This window comes from Colias croceus, chromosome 18 (assembly GCF_905220415.1).
Source record: "Colias croceus chromosome 18, ilColCroc2.1".
In the NCBI taxonomy this organism is placed as follows: Eukaryota; Metazoa; Arthropoda; class Insecta; order Lepidoptera; family Pieridae; genus Colias; species Colias croceus.
Window position 1 is genome coordinate 362,559 of NC_059554.1, and position 20,384 is coordinate 382,942.

At 34.1% G+C, this 20,384-nt stretch overlaps 1 protein-coding gene across 1 annotated transcript in view; it reads left to right on the forward strand.

The window, feature by feature from the left end:
• The window catches only part of LOC123699522 (high affinity copper uptake protein 1), a 31,511-nt gene extending 15,573 nt beyond the window's left edge, over positions 1–15,938 (forward strand). Inside the window, exons 2-4 of the mRNA XM_045646490.1 lie at positions 12,389–12,471; positions 14,933–15,168; positions 15,413–15,938. Coding sequence (XP_045502446.1) covers positions 12,389–12,471; positions 14,933–15,168; positions 15,413–15,614 — 521 coding nt within the window. The 3' untranslated portion in view covers positions 15,615–15,938. The remainder of the gene's footprint in view (positions 1–12,388; positions 12,472–14,932; positions 15,169–15,412) is intronic.
• Positions 15,939–20,384: the final 4,446 nt, after the last annotated feature.

The window sequence follows — 20,384 nt, forward strand, 5'->3', positions numbered from 1 at the left end:
GGGCGGAAGCTAGTTATACATATATTAATAGTTGACCTGACAGAACTAAAGCTATAAAAAACATTATACAAATTGGAGAAGCTCTTTCGGAAGTATTTGATTTCCAATGCTGTGTCATAAGCATTTTATGCATTATTAACTTAATAATTTGGTTAAAAAAAATAATATAACAATAAAATAAATAATAAAGAAAAAATCTCTTGGGTAAAACGAAGGTAAAACGTGATAGGTTGAGTTCACTTCAAAAGGTCATTATTATAATTTTCCATTGTGGCTTTATATTCTTGTGTTGTTTATTGATTTATTTACGATAGGGACCATAGTCTTGTAGGTATAAAATTATTTACCTAAGTATTTAAGAAAAAATAAACCGAATGTACTTGAACCGCATTCAGATCACAGATAAGTATTAGTTAGGTACTACGTAAATTCAGATGCTTAGAATATATTTGGAAGAATAATTTTTACGAATAATAATAATAAAAACGATGTGTGGCACTCGGGGACTGCCGCGGTAAAGCTATTGCAATTATGCCTTTGTAGCGAGTAGCGACACCTCGCTCTGATATACAACTTTCCGACATCATCCATTGGGATCCCTTTTTCCCTTTTTCGATGGAGGAATTCCACCTTTCTTCCTCCACACCTTCAAGCCACACCTCCGCCCGTCGGAGTGGGGGAGCGTGAGGTTTTTCGTTACGGAATTTCTCGATTCGGTCCCCGCGCTCAAGGCCCGCGATAGAAGCTATGCAATAGCTTAAAATTATACCTTATATCTAGATAATTGCAAATAGAATAATACTGCAATAGAAACTTAAACAATTCTCGAATTAAAAATCGAAATAATATGCGATTTCTTTATTGTTTATTGAACAATTTTACAACAGCACAAGGCGTAGCCGGCCTGTGCACCGGAACCTAACCTACGTCAATGAATATCAAGTGTTGCCACAGAATAAAAATATTACATTTTATTATACCACAGATACGGGTCAAGAATACACAATGCTGACGTGCCTACTACCTACCTACTACATGCATAGTATGCAGTAGATATTATCTGTGCTTTTACTAAGCTACGTTTCTATATTTTTGCATCTTTATTTTATACGAGATTTCCGCCCGCGGCTTCGCCCGCGTCTGCAAAGAAAAACCCGCATAGTTCCCGTTCCCGTGGGATTTCCGGGATAAAAACTATCCTATGTGTTAATCCAAGTTACTTTCTATATGTGTGCTAAATTTCATTGTAATCGGTTCAGTAGTTTTTACGTGAAAGAGTATCAAACATCCATACATCCATACTTACAAACTTTCGCCTTTATAATATACTAGACTAGACTATAGTAGACTAGACTAGAATAGACTAGACTAGTATTCCGCCCGCGGCTTCGCCCGCGTTTGCAAAGGAAAACCCGCATAGTTCCCGTTCCCGTGGGATTTCCGGGATAAAAACTATCCTTTGTGTTAATCCAGGTTACCCTCTATATGTGTGCTAAATTTCATTGCGATCGGTTCAGTAGTTTTTACGTGAAAGAGTAACAAACATCCATACGTCCATACATCCATACAAACTTTCGCCTTTATAATATATATAATATAATAGAATATATTAGATATTAGGTATTAAGATATTTAAGATGGATATTGGGATTTAAAGAGTATAAACGGAAATTGGTAAACATAGTGGAATAATGAAAAGTATATTAAATATTATACTATCGTTTTTTCTGTTGCCTTAAAAATTAAAATATTACAGGTTTAGGTAAAATTAAATTATAAAGCTGGATAAAATTAATCCATTATTCGATTTAAGAAATTTACAACGCAACTTCACTTTAAAAACAAATATCCGAGCCATGGCATACACTATTCAAGTGCAATGTACAGCAATAGTTTACACACAGACAGGATAGCACGCAACAACATCCGCATAACGACTCCGATTTTGCCCGTTTACAAAATATTTTACACCTAGCGCGTTCGCGCGGAAATGTATGTCAAAACACTGACAGCTGCGTTTGGCGCGTAAACGGCTGTCAGATTTGCATTTTTTCTAATTCAAGTTTCTGAAAGGCCTACGTTTGGTAAAAAAAGTTTTATTTAAAAACCAATACTGAGAATATAACAAGAATGTGTTACATGTGGCACTTCCATGAATCGTTATAATTACCTACCTACAACATTATTCTACCTGTTCACTATGAACCTTAGAACATTAAACTATGATTATTACAGAAAAATGACCTAGCTAGGTATATCATTCATTTTTTAATCTGTATCGATGGGGCAATTAGGCGACGGAATTACCACATACCTATTTAAGCCTTTTTAAATTAATCCATTATCCAACTGATAAATAATTAAACGGTTTAGAAATACCGTATTATCGTCTAATAATATTTAAACGATTGACATATTTAAAAACATTTTTTTATGAAAATTTTATTGTCAAAGAAATGTAAGAATTAGGTAGGTGCCCTTATCAAACGAAATATTTATTTGCAAAAATAACTTCACTGTATAAAACAGAACAGATAATAGATATAAGTAGTTTTGTTCAATGTTTTACTAAAAAATATAAATGTGGTTGATAGCATGGAAAGTTCGCGTTAGGTACAGGCATGTTTACATATTTTATAGTCTCATTCTGCCATTATTTTTGTGATTACAATATTTTTAACAATAAGAATATTATGTTAAATAATAATGCGAAGCTACAGCCTCCATAAAATTATGTTTAATTTTGTCACGGACCACGGTTTTAACTTTTAAGTAACAAAAGAGTTATCGCCTGGTAGCTTCACCGTTAGTAGCCGACTTAGTTTTGTTGACTTTTTCAGTTTGCAAATTCATTTGACACTGTGTGCTAATTTATACTTCTTTTCCTGTACATTGCTCTCCGTTTAAATATGAGTTTAATCCTCCACACAACCACATCCAAACACTTACCTATATTACAAACTATATTACCTTTGATTATTTCAAGTAAATAATCGAAGATAGTGTTTCTGTTTCTTGCTCTTTGTTCATTAATCGCAGCATTACGACCAAACCAATTATGCGAAGATGACTCCTAATCTACTTCTAATTCATTTAGGTACCTATTGAGGTATTAATTTTAAAAGAAATTATAATGTATCCAGTCCATTTCATATTTTCCTCAAAGTTGTAATTAATGTAAGCCCAAAAAATTCTTACAGATTTCGGATTACTTGACTATGAAAGAGCCCATCCACAAAATAATCTTCATATACATAATATATAAAAATGAATCGCAAAATGTGTTGGTAAGCGCATAACTCGAGAACGACTGAACCGATTTCGATAATTCTTTTTTTATTATATTCCTTGAAGTACGAGGATGGATCTTATGTAGAGAAAACGTAAACATGTACCACGGGCGAAGCCGGGGCGGACCGCTAGTTTATTATAAATTATCTTCAAAGTAAAGCTTAGGTATTTTATATTCATATAATCAAAACAAAAGAAGCGAATAATAACAACATAAATAAATTGTGTCGTCTCCAAGCGTCGTCACCGGACGTCACTCATTGTCTTATTACAAGACATTGCTGAGGGGACGGTCCCCGCCCCGAGGGGACGACTGACCAGTATGAGGAAATGCAAATCGTTTTGTGTTATAAGTATATTGAAAAATTAATGAAGGAAAACTTTTGAAGACATTATGGGGCCATTTTTTTTAATTATACGTAGGTACCTATGTCCAATTTATTTTTTCAATTATGTAGAATGTAGATAATCGTAAAATAAACAATATCATGAAAGCCGTTTGTAATATAGTAATTTTTTTTAAATTATCTATGCCTAGGTTTATTATTTTTATATCTTTCAAGTGAGATAAATGAGATATATTTAAAGAATAGGAAAAAATCGATCACGTGGCGGGATTCGGACCCGCAATCGAAAAAGGGTTCGAATAACGCGGAAAATGCAGGTGTGAATCCCGACTTGTGATAACTACATAAGCTAATTAGGAGAAACTGCAAGCAAATCCGCAGCTTGTTAAATAGGCAACAATAATTACTTCACAGGTGGGCAAATATAGATTAAATGCAGTATGCGATGTACCTTAATGCGTACGTACTTACCGTATGCGTAACCTTTATTCAACGCACGCGCATCCTTGACATTGACGTCACGGCTCTCGATCCGCGTTCTATTACCATAATAATAATATTTTTATCGCGTATCTTCCTTTCTGTATCCTTTATTAACTTTTATTGAGTACTTAAGTAGTACTCTATGGCTGGTTTCGAAATTTACAAGTCGCACAGTTTAAGAAACTTTTGACTACACGTTTTCACTTTTTAGGTAGACTTACGTCCTGTCTGTCATCTGTCATAACCACGAAAACGTACTCTCGTGAAGATAAAATCGTTACTACGGGAAATATTCTAGTTTATGTCATTAAAAAGTGAAAAAAGTGGAAAATATAACCTGAAGTTCATGTGTGATTGTTATCCAGTGAAAGTGTTGTGTTTTTCGTAAAAAAAACTAGTGCTAAAACTTTATAGTGACACTTAAAACTTTTTGCAAACTACAGACTACCCTCAATTACACCTTACATTTCTATTGTCAAGTGAAGATGACATGACGTTGACATGTCATGACAATCCATAGACAATATTAACTGTGTTGCTACTACCTAAATAAATAATAATAGAAAATAAAAATCATTAACTTAAAAAAAAAATAAAATAAAAAATATATAAAAAAATAATAATAATAAAATAAAATAAATTGAATAGCATAATACTATATATAAGTAAATAATGATTAATGAATATAACCATGCTACTAGTTTGATCATTGAAAAAAAATGAGTAATTATAATGAAAACTCCCCAACTTGTATTCCAAATGAAACTGAAACTCAGCTAATGCCAAGGAATAATGAGAAATCACCTAATAAAACCACTGCTTGTAAACAAAGCAACAAAAAATTTGTACAACAAGCGTTTCACCCAAGCTTATTCATGTCAAAACCTAGAAGCATATCAACATCTGAAATTGAAAACATCCAAACTCAGTCAAGTTCCGATTTAACCCAAGACACTATTCCTCCTACTTGGCAACGAGTCCCTTCCCTAAGAAATGCCAAGCGGAAAAAAACATCCTCTCCATCTCCAGAAAGAATATCAATTCACAACCAGTACTGTGGTCTTCCCGTTGACCAAAGGGAAGATGATTTGAGTAAAAATAGTGAACCCATCAAGAAAGTAACAAAGCCACCTCCAATAATATTATATGGTATCAAAGATGTCAATAAGCTTACTGAACTATTAGAGAACATCATTAGCAAAGAAGACTTTACTTACAAAATCGTTAACCAAAACCAATTACGCATTAATTGCCAAACTATAGATTCTTATAAGAAAACAGTATCTATTGTCAGAGAAAAAGGTTTAATTGGACACACATTTAATAACAAAGATGAACGCCCCTGTAGAATCGTCATAAAAAACCTTCATCATACTACACCCATCACAATTATTAAAGAAGCCATCGAGGAAACTGGAAATGTAGTTATTGGAGAAATAATTAATGCCAAATACGGGCCAGACAAGAAACCAACTTCAACATTCTTTGCTAACCTAAAACAGAATTCGAACAATACAGCTGTAAAAAATATTAAATTCATCTATCACCAAGCAGTCACTATAGAAGATCCCCGGAAACGAAACACTATTGTCCAATGTCAAAGATGCCAGCAATATGGCCACTCTAAGAATTATTGTATGAGGCCCTATCGGTGTGTTAAATGTGCACAATCTCATAGAACGGCAGATTGCCCAAAGACTGATCGTACTACACCAGCAAAATGTGCCCTGTGTCTTGGTGCACATCCAGCAAATTATAAGGGTTGTGAAGTGTACAGAGAAATTCTAGAAAGAAAAGAAAAGAACCGCTCACATCTTATAAATAGAGAAACAAATAAAACAATACAAAACCCTAACACCCAAAACCCACTGCTAAATACTAAAGATAATTTCACACAAAATACTAATAGCAACAAAAACATGAGATATTCTGATGTACTACGAGGTAATAAAAACAATGATCCTATAATTCCATCAACAAACAAAACCATTGAAGACATGTTACTCAGACAAGCTGAAAAATTTGATCTTATACTCCAACAAATGAGCACACTAATCAACCTGATTACTACCCTCGTGTCCAAAATATCAAAATGACGTCACTCAAAATAGCAACTTGGAACCCAGACGGTCTGTCTCCAAAAAAACATGAAGTTGAACTTCTATTGCATACACATCAAATTGACATACTTCTTGTGGCTGAAACACATTTCAATAATAATAGCACTTTTACAATAAGTAATTATGATGTATATGCAACTAATCACCCAGATGGTACTGCTCACGCCGGTGCTGCTGTTATAGTCAAGTCCAACATCAAACATCATGCCCAACCTAAATATAGAACAGCCCACCTGCAAGCAGCCACCATCTCGATTGAGGATAAAATTGGAAATTTTAATGTGTCTGCTGTTTACAGTCCTCCTAAGCATAAAATAACAGATGAACAGTACAACGAATTTTTTAACACACTTGGCACTCGATTCATTGCCGGCGGGGACTGGAATGCAAAAAATGTTCATTGGGCTTCAAGACTCACTAACACTAGGGGGAGAGAACTCAAGAAGAGTATTGACAAAAATATGTTAGGAACCATCTCTACATCAGATCCTACCAACTGGCCAAGTGACTCGAAAAGATTGCCTGATGTTATTGACTTTTTTATAATGAAGGGTTTATCAAGCCTATTCTATCACATACAAACATGCCTGGACGTCGACTCGAATCACGTCCCAGTTATTCTAACCATTGGCATAAATGCTATTAAAGTTTCAAAAAGTATAAAACTTTATAACACACGCACTAATTGGAAAAGGTTCCACAAACTGGTTAATGATAGGCTTGATCTGAAAATACCCCTGAAGACTGAGACAGATATAGATGAAGCTACAAGAATCTTTACTACAACAATACAGGAATGCTGCTGGACATGCTCTCCCAACTTACCGAACCGCCTACCTCAGGACAAGCTTATCTCAGAATCCATAAAAACAAAAATATTGGAGAAAAGGAGACTGAGGCGAGTATGGCATACAAGTCGACACCCAAATGATAAAAGGAAACTGAATAAAGCCGCCAAGGATCTGAAAGCTCTTTTATCCGAAGCCAATGATGCATCGATGCAAGCTTATCTGGAAAATCTTACAAACACCAAAGCCACAAATTACTCACTCTGGAAGGCATGCAAAAACTTTGACCGGCCACTTCACCATAAGCCACCAATTCGAACTCAAGGCGGGAACTGGGCTAAATCCCCGCAAGACAAAGCTACAGCTTTCGCAAATCATCTTAGTCAAGTTTTCCAGTCAAACCGAACAGAATATGATGAAGATGAAACGTATATTGATTCAGTTCTCATGCAGGACTACCAACTCGATCTTCCTCTAAAACTAGTAACTCCTAAAGAGATCCGTAGGAATATTACAATTATGGACAGTAACAAAGCACCAGGGTTTGATCTCATTGATGGAAAGATCCTGAAGGAATTGCCACGAAAGGGAATAGTATTTCTTACCTCATTATTTAATGCTATACTGCGACTAGGGCACTTTCCTGATCTATGGAAAGTCTCGCAGGTCATAATGATACTTAAACCTGGAAAGCCTGCTCATGAATTAACCTCATACCGACCGATCAGTCTTCTGCCGACTACATCTAAATTGTTCGAGAAATCTCTGCTCCATAGACTTAATGACATCCTTAAACAAAAATCAATTATCCCAGACCATCAATTTGGATTTCGTAGTGAACACGCCACATTGGAACAGGTCCACAGGGTTTGTAGAAGCATAAGAAAGTCCTTTGAAAAGAAAGAATATTGTTCATCTGCATTTCTTGACATACAGCAGGCTTTTGACAAAGTTTGGCATAAAGGTTTATTGTATAAAATCAAAAATTTATTACCACATACCTTCTATGGAGTTTTGGCATCTTATATATCCAATAGAATATTTCAAGTAACAGAAAATGAATGTACATCAGGCTTCTACAATATCCTTGCTGGAGTACCACAGGGATCAGTACTCGGACCGGTTTTGTACACCCTATACACATCCGATATTCCAAGAAACTCAGATGTAATAGTTGCGACGTTTGCAGACGATACAGCGTTACTTGCATCACACAAATGTCCGATGCAAGCATCCCAAAATCTACAAAAGGCACTGAATGAAATAGAATCCTGGATGAAAAAATGGAAAATTACTGCCAGTGTCACTAAATCAGTACACGTGACCTTTACTCTTCGCAAAGATAACTGTGCTCCTGTAACACTAAACGATACTCAACTTCCCCACTGTGATACTGTCAAGTACTTGGGCATGCATCTAGATCGTCGACTTACCTGGAAAGAACACATTAAAAAAAAAAGGGACGAAATAAATTTAAAATACAGAGGACTCCACTGGCTTCTAGGTCGAAACTCAAAACTGTCCATGAACAACAAACTACTCATTTATAAAACAGTACTTAAACCGATATGGACATACGGACTGCAACTTTGGGGTGCAAGCTGTAACTCTAATATAATGATAATGCAACGAGTTCAAAACTATATTCTCAAGCAATTATCAGGTGCTCCCTGGTTCATCAGAACAGAAGAGGTTCACACTTTATTGAATATACCAACCATCAAACAGGAAATATGTACGCAACATTTTTCATACAAAGTGCGATTGGGAAAACACCCAAACCCTCTTGCTACAAAACTGCTTGAACCTGAAAACGTGCGTCGTCTCAAAAAGCGACGAGACATTTTTGACTAGTGAACACTGCCGGCTGCCAAGCCCGATAAAATAAAGGATGGACTCCAATGGGAGCAGCATTCTTCCTGCCATACGCGCCTTCAACATATCCGCTTATAGTCTAGCGACTGATCGCAGATATAATATTAAAAAAAAAAAAAAAAAAAAAAAAAAAAGGTAGACTTACGAGACATAATTCGTCAACTTACCTAATACTATTTTATTGAATTAAATTACAATAAATTAGTCAAAACTCAAAACCGACAGAGCTAAGAACAAATACCATGCAACATAGGTACTTACTACCTACACCGCTTTTGATTTTTTTCCAATAAAAATCTAGTATTAGCACATTTACTCGCCAGGCAGCGATTTAATTATATGGCATTCCGCATTGTAGCGGGCTTTTTATTGCTAATTGAATTACGTTAAATTATCCTTATAAATAACATTTTACACAGTATAATGCAGCTGATAAAGTTAATAGAAAACTTGTTGGACGAGGTAAGACCTTTTCTCTATACTAATATTAGGTATAAAGCTGCAGAAGAGTTTGTTTTTTGTTTGTTTGAACGCGCTAATCTCGGGAACTACTGGTCCGATTTGAAAAATTCTTTCGGTGTTAGATAGCTCATTTATCGAGGAACGCTATAGTCTATACATATCATCACGCTACGACCAACACGAGTGAAGCCACGGGGGTGAAACCGCGCGGAGCAGCTAGTCATATAATAAAATCCTAAAGTTTTTGTGTATGTAGGTCAAAGAAAATTTCATAAAATATTCTTCTTGGTACTCCTCAGTTACATGGATCACCTTAGTTGGGTCATCTAGTTTTGTATATTTTTTATCGTCTTCTGTACTACGACTAGGACTGTACTCTAGTACTTACTAATATTTTATTTTATTTTCTTTATTTAAGGATCACAAACGGTATGACATGTGTACTTAGGCTAAATACAGTTTTTTATATATAAGTTGGCGTATGCACAACCGGTTATATGTGACCACAGCTTACACACAAGCGTTAACATAAATTTATGAAATTAATACAAAGTGATAACAAATATTAAAACAGTTTAATCATGCATATAAATATACCTGCACCAAGTGACTGGAATTATGCTGTTTTAAATATAGCAAATAAGTACAAACTAAAAACAGTACAGTAACACATACTTTTGGCATGATATTTTAAATTGAAACGAAACCATTGTTATAAGCAAATAGCTTGTAATCCGAGCACGTTTGGTAACGTGGCGATTATACAAGTCTAATGAATTTTTATGACCCGATAAGGAAAGTAAAAGTTACGTTACAGTTGTTAGTAATAACCGAATTAATGTGTTACAAAACATTACACATTGAAATTTTAATTGTAGCGGTAGAGACAATTTTACAGCCAGAGATAAGAGTAGAGTTTTATGCCGCTACTGTTTTATGTAGGTATGTACTATGTACTTATAACTAGCTAAAAACAAAACTACAATTATTTTTCAGTTTAAGAAAAAACCCCCGTTTAACGGAAATAAACTAAATAGTTTTGAAAATATGAAAGAGAGAAAGAAAAGCCTCGAAAATGCGTTTATTATGGACATCGGACACATCAAAATTCAAAATATCAAAACTACTTATGTACATAAATATTTATAGTTAAAATTACTTTGCTATCCCCAATTCCGTAAAATATGTTTAATAACTTATGAGAGTTGCATTTTCTACATATTTCTAATTTACTTGTAAAAATAGGAACTAGAGTTAATCCCACATAACTTTTAAAGATCAACTAAATCATCAATCATTTAAAATTACTAGTTTTAAAACTGCAAGATCCCATCTCAAGCACTCACATCATGGCTCGGAAGTGATTACATGCATCGAGCTGCATTGCGCAACTCGGCCCTGTGCAGTGAAAGCACATACATAACATGGCAATATCTATCCTATACCTATGTGCTTAGTGTTAATTTTCTATTGAACGATTTGTGATGAGCAAAATGATGATTTGATATTTAATATTTATATGACATGACAATAATTGAGGTTTTTGTGTCAAACTGTGCTTTATTTGTTACTAGCTTCCGCCCGCGACTCCGTCCGCGCGGAAAAATTAAGAAAAATTAAGATTTATTTTTTTCTACGTATTTTTCCGGGATAAAAAGTATCCTATTTTATACCCAGGATAATAAGGTATAATTATACCAAGTTTTATCGAAATCGAACCGTTAGTTTTTACGTGATGCCTTCACATACAGACAGACAGACAGAAAGACAGACAGACAAAAATTTATTTAATCACATATTTGGGTTTGGTATCGATCCAGTAACACCCCCTGCTATTTATTTTTTCAATATTTTCAATGTACAGAATTGACCCTTCTACAGATTTATTATATACGTATAGATTACATAAGTCGGTAATTTTGAATTACCTGTTCATGTAATGGTTTAAATGTAAAGTGGAGATTGTATGTAGAGAAGTCTAAGTATCCTGTTCTCTTGAAATGTGTAATTTACCTCCATAAAACACTTACTTTACCAGATAGAGACTAAAAACTGAAAATTTTCAAGGTAATTTCTATTTTTGTTCTTTGACGTCATGACTTGATGTCCATTGTCCAATTTGTAGGTGTTTGGTAGGTGTATCATGTATGTTCTACTTTATTTATACTAACGGCACACATGTTTACACATCCGTTTAATATTAATATGACACATAATATTCCAAGTACACGAAAAGTGGCTACTTGCTTTTAATTTCAATAATAGGTAGTTGTTCAACAAGTAGGTAATTAGGTGCGGTACTTTCCTGTAGAGTGTACACTGTAGTAAACATCTTACTGTGGATTTGATAACAATAGGTGTTGAACAATACTGTAGTGTTATTCATACTGTTTAGTTGTTTATGTCATTGTGTCAACTATGTATGCTGTATAGGTAAATGTTATGAACTAACAATGCTAATATTTGGCAACGGCTTTTCGACACCTATTTCACCTCTTATGACAAGTAAAAATTATTATTAAAAAAACAAAATACCCGACTGCACACTAAAAAAAGAGTGATTGAAATGAATCTAATGATACCGCATACATATTTTTTTAAAGGGAAATTTAGAAAAAATATTATTATGTCTTTATCCCGTGGGACTTTTAGGATAAAATGTATCCTATGACACTCCCGTAATCAAGACAAATCTAACGATACCTCATACATCAAAATCCATCAAGCCGTTTAGGCTACAGGTGGTCACAAAGGAAAAGACATACATACATACTTACATACACTCGAAAAACATTACCCTCCTTCTTTGGCAGTCGGGTAAAAAACGATGACTCGATTTGGTTTATACATGGAAGGTTAAAATTAGGGTAAATAACGCAAAAAAAAAATATTAGAGCGATTTGTCTAAGTACTCTATTATACTATAAGACATTATTCGTTCCTATAATTATAACAATTTCTAATCTTTAACAGTTTTGTTAACCCACCAACATAAAATCTAATAAGAATTGTCATGTTTCAGCAATGGAGGCAGTATCACACAACCACGAGGAGCAGGCGATGGCGCCGACCAGCTGCCACGGGGACCACGGACATGCTATGGTGGTAAGTTATCTGTATTATCTATTATCTCTGGTAATGTAACTATTAATATAGGTATCTATTATCTATGCTTATATGAAAAACGGAGGAAGATTTTTTTACCAATTATATTATTTGTGGCCATGCTCTAAATTTTTTAATATATTTTTTCTAAGTACCTAATGATTGGTTTGTGCTTGCTTAGTTTTCATAAAATATACCTACCACCAGTAAAATTCTTACTTCTAGATTATAAATTATACCTACCGCTATGATTCGTGAAATAATTTTCGAATTATGCATTCAAATCGAACATTTTATTTAAAAGATATCGTGAAATTTGTCATAAAAATAATATATGCTAAAAAATGCAAAGTAGTAAATTAATGGACTAAAAATAAACTCAATCATATATATTATATATATTCTAATACAATATATAAATAACAAAAACGAAGCAATTGACTTACATTTAAACATCATTATCACACTGTTATCAAGAAGTGCAATCATGTAACCACTATGCGGTTATATCATGCGTTATAACAACTAATTTTCCCACGAACATTTATACAATTATAGACAAATAAAAAACCCTCGCTTTTCCTCGTTAATTGGTGACCTATATTTTTATGCAAATTTGGGTTAATCTATACTAATATTATAAAGCTGAAGAGTTTGTTTGTTTGTTTGAACGCGCTAATCTCGGGAACTACTGGTCCGATTGGAACAATCTTTCGGTGTTAGATAGCTCATTTATTGAGGAAGGCTATAGGCTATATGTATATCATCACGCTAAGACCAACAAGAGCAGGTGCACTGCGGGTAAAACCACGGAGCACAACTAGTTCTATATAAGATGTATTGCTAAAAAATTTCGTTTGTTACTCTTGCAAATAATTTATTTAATGTTGGAATGTTATAATACAATCTAGGTATTTATCAAGCCATTCAAAATTATCCACGGCATGGCATCTCCTTATTCTCCGAAACAGTATCATTAACAACTCAATCAATGTAGAGACACAATGCGTCTGCAACTCTGCAATCTGCATGTATGTACAGGGTACACGTACAGACTAACTGATCCACTGACTCTTTAGGAAAAATCTTTAAACTTTGTAAGATTATGAGAAACATATATTGAATTATTTATCAACGTCTTATTATGACGTAACCTTTTCACCGAAATTAAAGCATATAAAATTGCTTCTCTTTTTCTTTCGCCTTCTGACTCAGTTACATTAACTATTATCTTTAAAACCAAACAGCTACTTACTAAATAAACTTGAAAGTCTACTTGGAATAAATAAAGAGATAAATGAAGTTAATTATCACTTACTAGTTTGTGACGTCATTATCAGGATAGACTATAGAGTGTAAGGTAGAGAATAGAGATAATGGATATAGAACCAATTTTTAACTTATTGATTAAAGAACAAGCATCTTTCTTTTATAACAATATAAGAAAACTAGCTTTTACCCGCGGCTTCGCTCGCGTTAAGAAGTATTAATATTAATTAGGTATATTTTTTGCGGCTTTGGTACATTTTTTTAGCGTATGTAAAAACTTAGGGCCTACAAAACTACAAAACTTTAATCACATATTTTATCCCCTTAGAGGTGGAATTTGACAAAATCCTTACTTAGGGAATGCCTACGTCATAGTAGCTTTATGCATGCAAAGTCTAAGCCCGATCGGTATAAAATTGACATAGTTTCATACAAACTTTCATCCCTTATTTAATCCCCTTGGGGGTAGAATTGATCCAAATCCTTTCTAAGGGGATACCTACCTGCATGCCAAATTTCAGCCCGATACGTCCAGTGGTTTGGGCTGTGCGTTGATAGATCACTATATCAGTCACCTTTGAGTTTTATATATATATATAGATTACTGACTGAAACCGCAGGGCAAAGCTAGGGTATGAATTTTCGAAAATCTTTTCTTACCGGACGCCTACGTGTCATAAGATCTATCAACATGCCCAATTTCATGCAAATACATCAAAGGAATAAAAAGTTTCCGACAAATGTCTATTGCCTATTTTACACCTTTAGGGGATGAATTAAAAAAAAAATCTTAACAGAACGTCTACGTCATATGATCTATTTACATGCCCAATTTCATGCAAATACATCCAAGGAATAAAAAGTTTCATACAAACTTCTATCCCCTATTTTACCCCTTTAGGGGACGAATTTTCTAAAATCCTTTCTTAGGGGACGCCTACGTTATGACATCTACCTGCATGCCAAATTTCAGCCCGATACGTCCAGTGGTTTGGGCTGTGCGTTGATAGATCACTATATCAGTCACCTTTGAGTTTTATATATATAGATATGGTTTATAATCATACCTTCATCTATTGACTTATCCTAGTAGTGTATTATTTTTATTAAATTTTCTACATAATTTAAACTCTTAAATTTACTACATCACCTTACTCCTACCCAGATTACCATATAACATTTATCATTTCAGTTCCATGCGGGTGTAGTCCAGGAGATCCTCTTCAAAGGCTGGGAGACCTCCAACGCGTTGGAACTCTTTGGTTCCTGTGTCGCCATCTTCGTGGCCAGCGTGATGTATGAAGGCTTCAAGTATTACAGGGAAACGCTGTTTGAAAAGGCGGCACTCGCGGCGACTGCTGACTCGCAAGTTAATATTGCTAAGAATGAAAATGGAACGAATAGGTCCTGTCATGCAAGGCGGACTACGTAAGTATTTGTATAAACAGTCAAATAAATTAAATTGTAGTTCTAAATTCTAATGTACAATAGTTGCTAGTTAGAAATATAAGGAAAATTAGTAATTAGGTACGTAGTTAATATTTTTTTCTGTAAGTTATTATACCTACCTACATAAATGTTTTACAATTTAACTCTGTATCTTTTAAAAGAAAAAAAAAATGCGATTTTTGCTGAGCTCTCTTCTCACCTAAATTATTTTCTAATGTTACAGATACACAATGTTCTCAAGCGGCCACATATACCAAACATGTCTCTACTTCGTACAAGCCTGGGTGTCCTACATACTCATGCTGGTCTTCATGACGTACAACGTGTGGCTCTGCTTGGCTCTGGTCCTCGGCCTGGCGCTCGGGTACTTCCTCTTTGGCTGGAGGAAAACAACGGCCATAGACAACAGCGAGTGTTGCATGTAACCACAGACTAACAAGAATATTGTAGAGAGACTAGAGACATGATATTATTCATGACAATGTATATAATAAACATTCTAGAATGATTGACTATGTTTGAGCGATGCTTGTAATTATTAAATTATATATCTTCAAAGTACCTACCTATGTAAATTCTACAAATTTGCTGAATCTTTTTATATACTTCTTGGTTAAGATTATAAATTAGATTTTGGGTAATTGGCGGGAAAATTTAAAAATATTATTGATGAAGCACAAATTATTGATATGTTATAATTATGAACGTATAAGTTAATTAATGTCATGTTTGTGTTGAATGCAATTTGCATTATACACCACTATTTTTAAATCAGTACAAAAACTTTAAGGACATGTTAGCGAATACTTTATTATCGTGATCATGATGTTAGAATTACATAATATCGATAGATAGCAAAGATATAATCATTTGTTTATTTAAGAAAGTCTCACTAAAATCATAGACACATTGCAGAGTTCATTCACTTATTCATTGATAGTATTACCTAACCTTGGGCAATAAAATGAAACAAGAGATGTAGTTACTAACTTTATTTATTTTAATTTCCTAAATTCAAATCTCCCCTTCATACTTCATCCGGGCTTAGGACCGGAATAATTACTTTTTTACAATAAATTAAATAGGTACGTAGGTATGCAATTACAAAACAAACAATATCAAAATCGAATTTTGACGTATAAATTAAGAAGTTAGAATCAGCTGTTTTTTACAATACCTAATCTGTATTGAAAGAAAAAACGATTTTGGCGTGTTTAAGAAGTTAGAACCAGCTGTTTTTTACAATACCTACTCTGTATTGAAAGAAAAAACGATTTTGGCGTGTTTAAGAAATTAGAATCAGCTGTTTTTACAATACCTAATCTGTATTGAAAGAAAAAACGATTTTGGCGTGTGAAGTTAGAATCAGCTGGTATTTACAATTATCTTAACTAACCTTACAAGTATTTCAATAATAAAATTGTCCTTCAAAATGTCCACCACCATTATCAATACACAGACATGCACGTTTTATTAAATTGTTTTTTAACGAGAGAAGTAAGTAGGTATGTTTTTTTGTCTTTTCACTTCATCCAATATGCGCTGTTTTAATTATTGTTCGACACTAACCGGCTCACTTTTGTTCACTTAATTTCACTCCACAAAAAGAGGTCCAAGGGTGTGAGATCAGGTGAGCGAGGAGGCCAAGCAGCAGGCCCGCCTCGACCGATCCACTGACTTCCAAACTCCGCTGTGAGAAATTCATGAACCGCAGCGTTATTCGACATTCGTACTACGTCGAGGATCCTCTTAAAAATACGCTAATACATTACACGTTAGCATTTTGTGACAACGCCTGCTGGTAAGCATTTACCACGACGGTTAGTACATTTGGCGATCGAGCGTTCGGGACTCGGGTACTATTATCTGTACATACGTACTGCTGCACTCGCATTTTCTCCACTCAAAAAGAACGCACGAAGCATAAGTACATAATCCCGTGATATGAATTGATATGATATTGTACCAGGAAAAACGTAAACAAACGCGACGAAAAAAAGCAAGTTTTCACTTCCGCTAACAATTAGGCACTGTTTGTCCGTTGTCGCAACGCGTTCGGCGTTGGGGTGCGAACTGCGAAGTGCGAACTGCGAACTGCGACGCGGGCGCAGGCCACAGAGGGAAAGGGGGTGGCGGGGTGAAGGATGGCGAGCTTCGACGCGAGTTTGCCGGAATTTATCAATGGAGCTGTCCAGCGGACCTATTCGAAATCGTACGCTAGAAAATTACAACACAATACCTAGTGTGGGTCATTGACTAAGAATAGGTTTAACAATTTTTACATATTTATGTGGACAATTTTGGGACATTTCTGTTTGTAAGTGTTTTTAATTATTTCTTACACAAATATGATTGGTTAAAGGTACTTAACACCCTGTAAAATTTTATGTACTGATTAAAAAATAGTGGTGTATTTTGCCATAGCGATTCGACAGGAAAAGAGAGAGAACATTGTTTCAAATTGTTAATTATTGTAACTAATTATAGTTAACAACTTACATTCCCAATACAATGCAATGTTTATTAATAGTACATTAAGAATAATCACAAGTTTAAATACATACGTTAAGTAGATAACATCCCGAAGAAAATTTTCCTTGTTTATTACATATAAAATACAGTCTTGCCGAGACTAAGTTTCAAGTAAATATATGACATCGTTTAAATTAGTTTTACGATGAATAAATGATAATTAAATAATGTAAATATTTTAATCAAATGTCAAATTTCTCTAAGAATTTTAAAAGATTTATACCGGTTTTAGTATTGTATAATTATAGTATAATTTTTATAGATAAGAATGTATTACAGAAAATTGTTAATTAAATTAGTATGTAGATACGTAATCCGTTTATTTAAAATATACGATTTATTGCATACCTTGCCATCATGACAATAATACAATTTCCATTATTATATAAGACAGTCTCATTTATTTTTATCTCACAATGATGAAATGAATGATAACAACAACAAAAATGGCGCCTGAAATTAGCTACAGGCAAATTTATAACAGTATTTTATGCGAGTAGGTTTGTAAGTTTTAATGTAAAATAAAAATATCGTAAAATTTCAAAGCCTTTGTGATATTATGAATTTAGAATTAACATTTTTGTACTTTTATTGTTAGATGAATAAAGATGTTTTATATATTTTATTGATTGTTTTAATTATAGCGCCATCTAGTAGAGAATTGATATGATGAATCGGACAGGGGCTCAAAAAACATAATTATTGTCCAAGATGTAAAATTTCATGTAAATCCTAATAAGAACTTATTGTTTTTATTTTGTTTAAATTAAATTTCCTATTCAATACTATCATACTTTGTATTTAACAAGTTACAAACAAATTACATAAAATTCATTGCAATGTATGAATAGGGAAAACAGGGGACTGTTGAAAGTTTGTGAGGATGTGTGTGTGTTTGTTACTCTTTCAAGCAAATACTACTGAACCGATTACAATGAAATTTAGCACACGTATAGAGGGTAACTTGGATTAACACGTGGGGACATGCCACATGGGAATTTAACACATTCCGAGATAAAACATAGGTTTTATCTCGGAAATCCCACGGTAACGGGAACTATGTGGGTTTTTCTTTGAATTCCTTTGAAAACGCGGGCGAAGCCGCGGTCGGAAAGCTAGTGTTTAATAAATTTAATACAAATATTTCTACAAACGGAAAACTCTGTCTTTAAGGCAGATTTCGAAGTAATGAACACAATCGTATCCATGTCGTAACCTATAGTTTACAGTCAACAAAAATATGTTTATAAGCTATTGCATAGTTTCTATCGCGGGCCTTGAGCGCGGGGACTGAATCGAGAAATTCCGTAACGAAAAAACCACACGCTCCCCACTCCGACGGGCGGAGGTGTGGCTTGAAGGCATAGCATGCAATAGCTTTACTAGGCCAGTAGAAATCGACACAAAAAAAACCCTAAATTTGCAAAGCACGATGTAGTTCTGCATTTTTGGTATGTTGTTTGGATCAGTTAGGGTGATGTAAATCCCAATTTGCAACTTCGAAAAAGTTGTGCTCGCTGCGCACCACGTGATAAGCTGCGAAAATTTTGGACTTTTTTCACTTTTTGCTCTAAAAGTCATAAACTATGCGTTTCCGACAAGTATCATTCACTACATAAATTGAGGTTATTAAATTTGCAACAATTTAAGCCTAATTACAGCTCTCTAAATCTTATAACGACTAAACTGTGGCCATTCGAAGATGGTTCATATTTCCCGAAATATTAAAATTTTTAGGTTTGCTCCCGTTTGAAGCAAAATATTGGCATTGGTCCAAGCAACATACAAAAAATTCAGAACTACATCGTGCTTTGCGAATTTAATGTTAATTTCCACTGGCCTATACCGCGGCAGTCCCGGAGTGCCACACGTCGTTTTTTTTTAATCAACCTCCAAATGTCTTGAAATATCAAATACCTACTAGATGAATGGTTTTGCACCTACAGATTGATATAATAAAAATAGGTTAAGAACAAGTCCTCCCAAGGCTACGTGTAGACAGTGATGACCCTGTATATTCGCTAGTTCAGAGCTAATTTTTATACCCCAGGGTAGGGTCAGCTAGCTCTTCAAAAATCAGACTAAAAACACAAAATAAGTCGATGTTAAAGCATACCTACAAGCTATCAATATTTTATATTTTCTACCTATTACGTGCTACTCGAGAAATAATGAACGGATTTTAATGATATTTATGTTCAATTCGATTAGGATGATAATTAACAAAAATCGAAAAACTTACAGATATTACGAAGCGGACGAATAGTGGGCGTTAGTGGTCGTTATATTATTTTGTGATCTTTTTGAAGGTACCTACGTGAAGTAGGTAAATTATAAAAAAAATTCTAGCTACTCACATTATTAAAAAAAATAACTAAAACCACAGTTAATAATATAATACGTACACAGAATACGTATAATTATTTAGGTATAAATAGGCAATGCTTGATTAATTTTTGTCACATATTCAAATAATATTAAATTAATATGCTTCATATAATTCTTTACTGTAAAACCATGTAAAACAACCACACCTCTTTTTTTATCCGAATAACGCATTATAAAATTGTGAAAAATGCTGAAACTACTTTATTACTTTATTAATATGTATTCCATAATTCGACACAAGATGTCGCTATTAACCATTTAGAGTTTTGATTAAA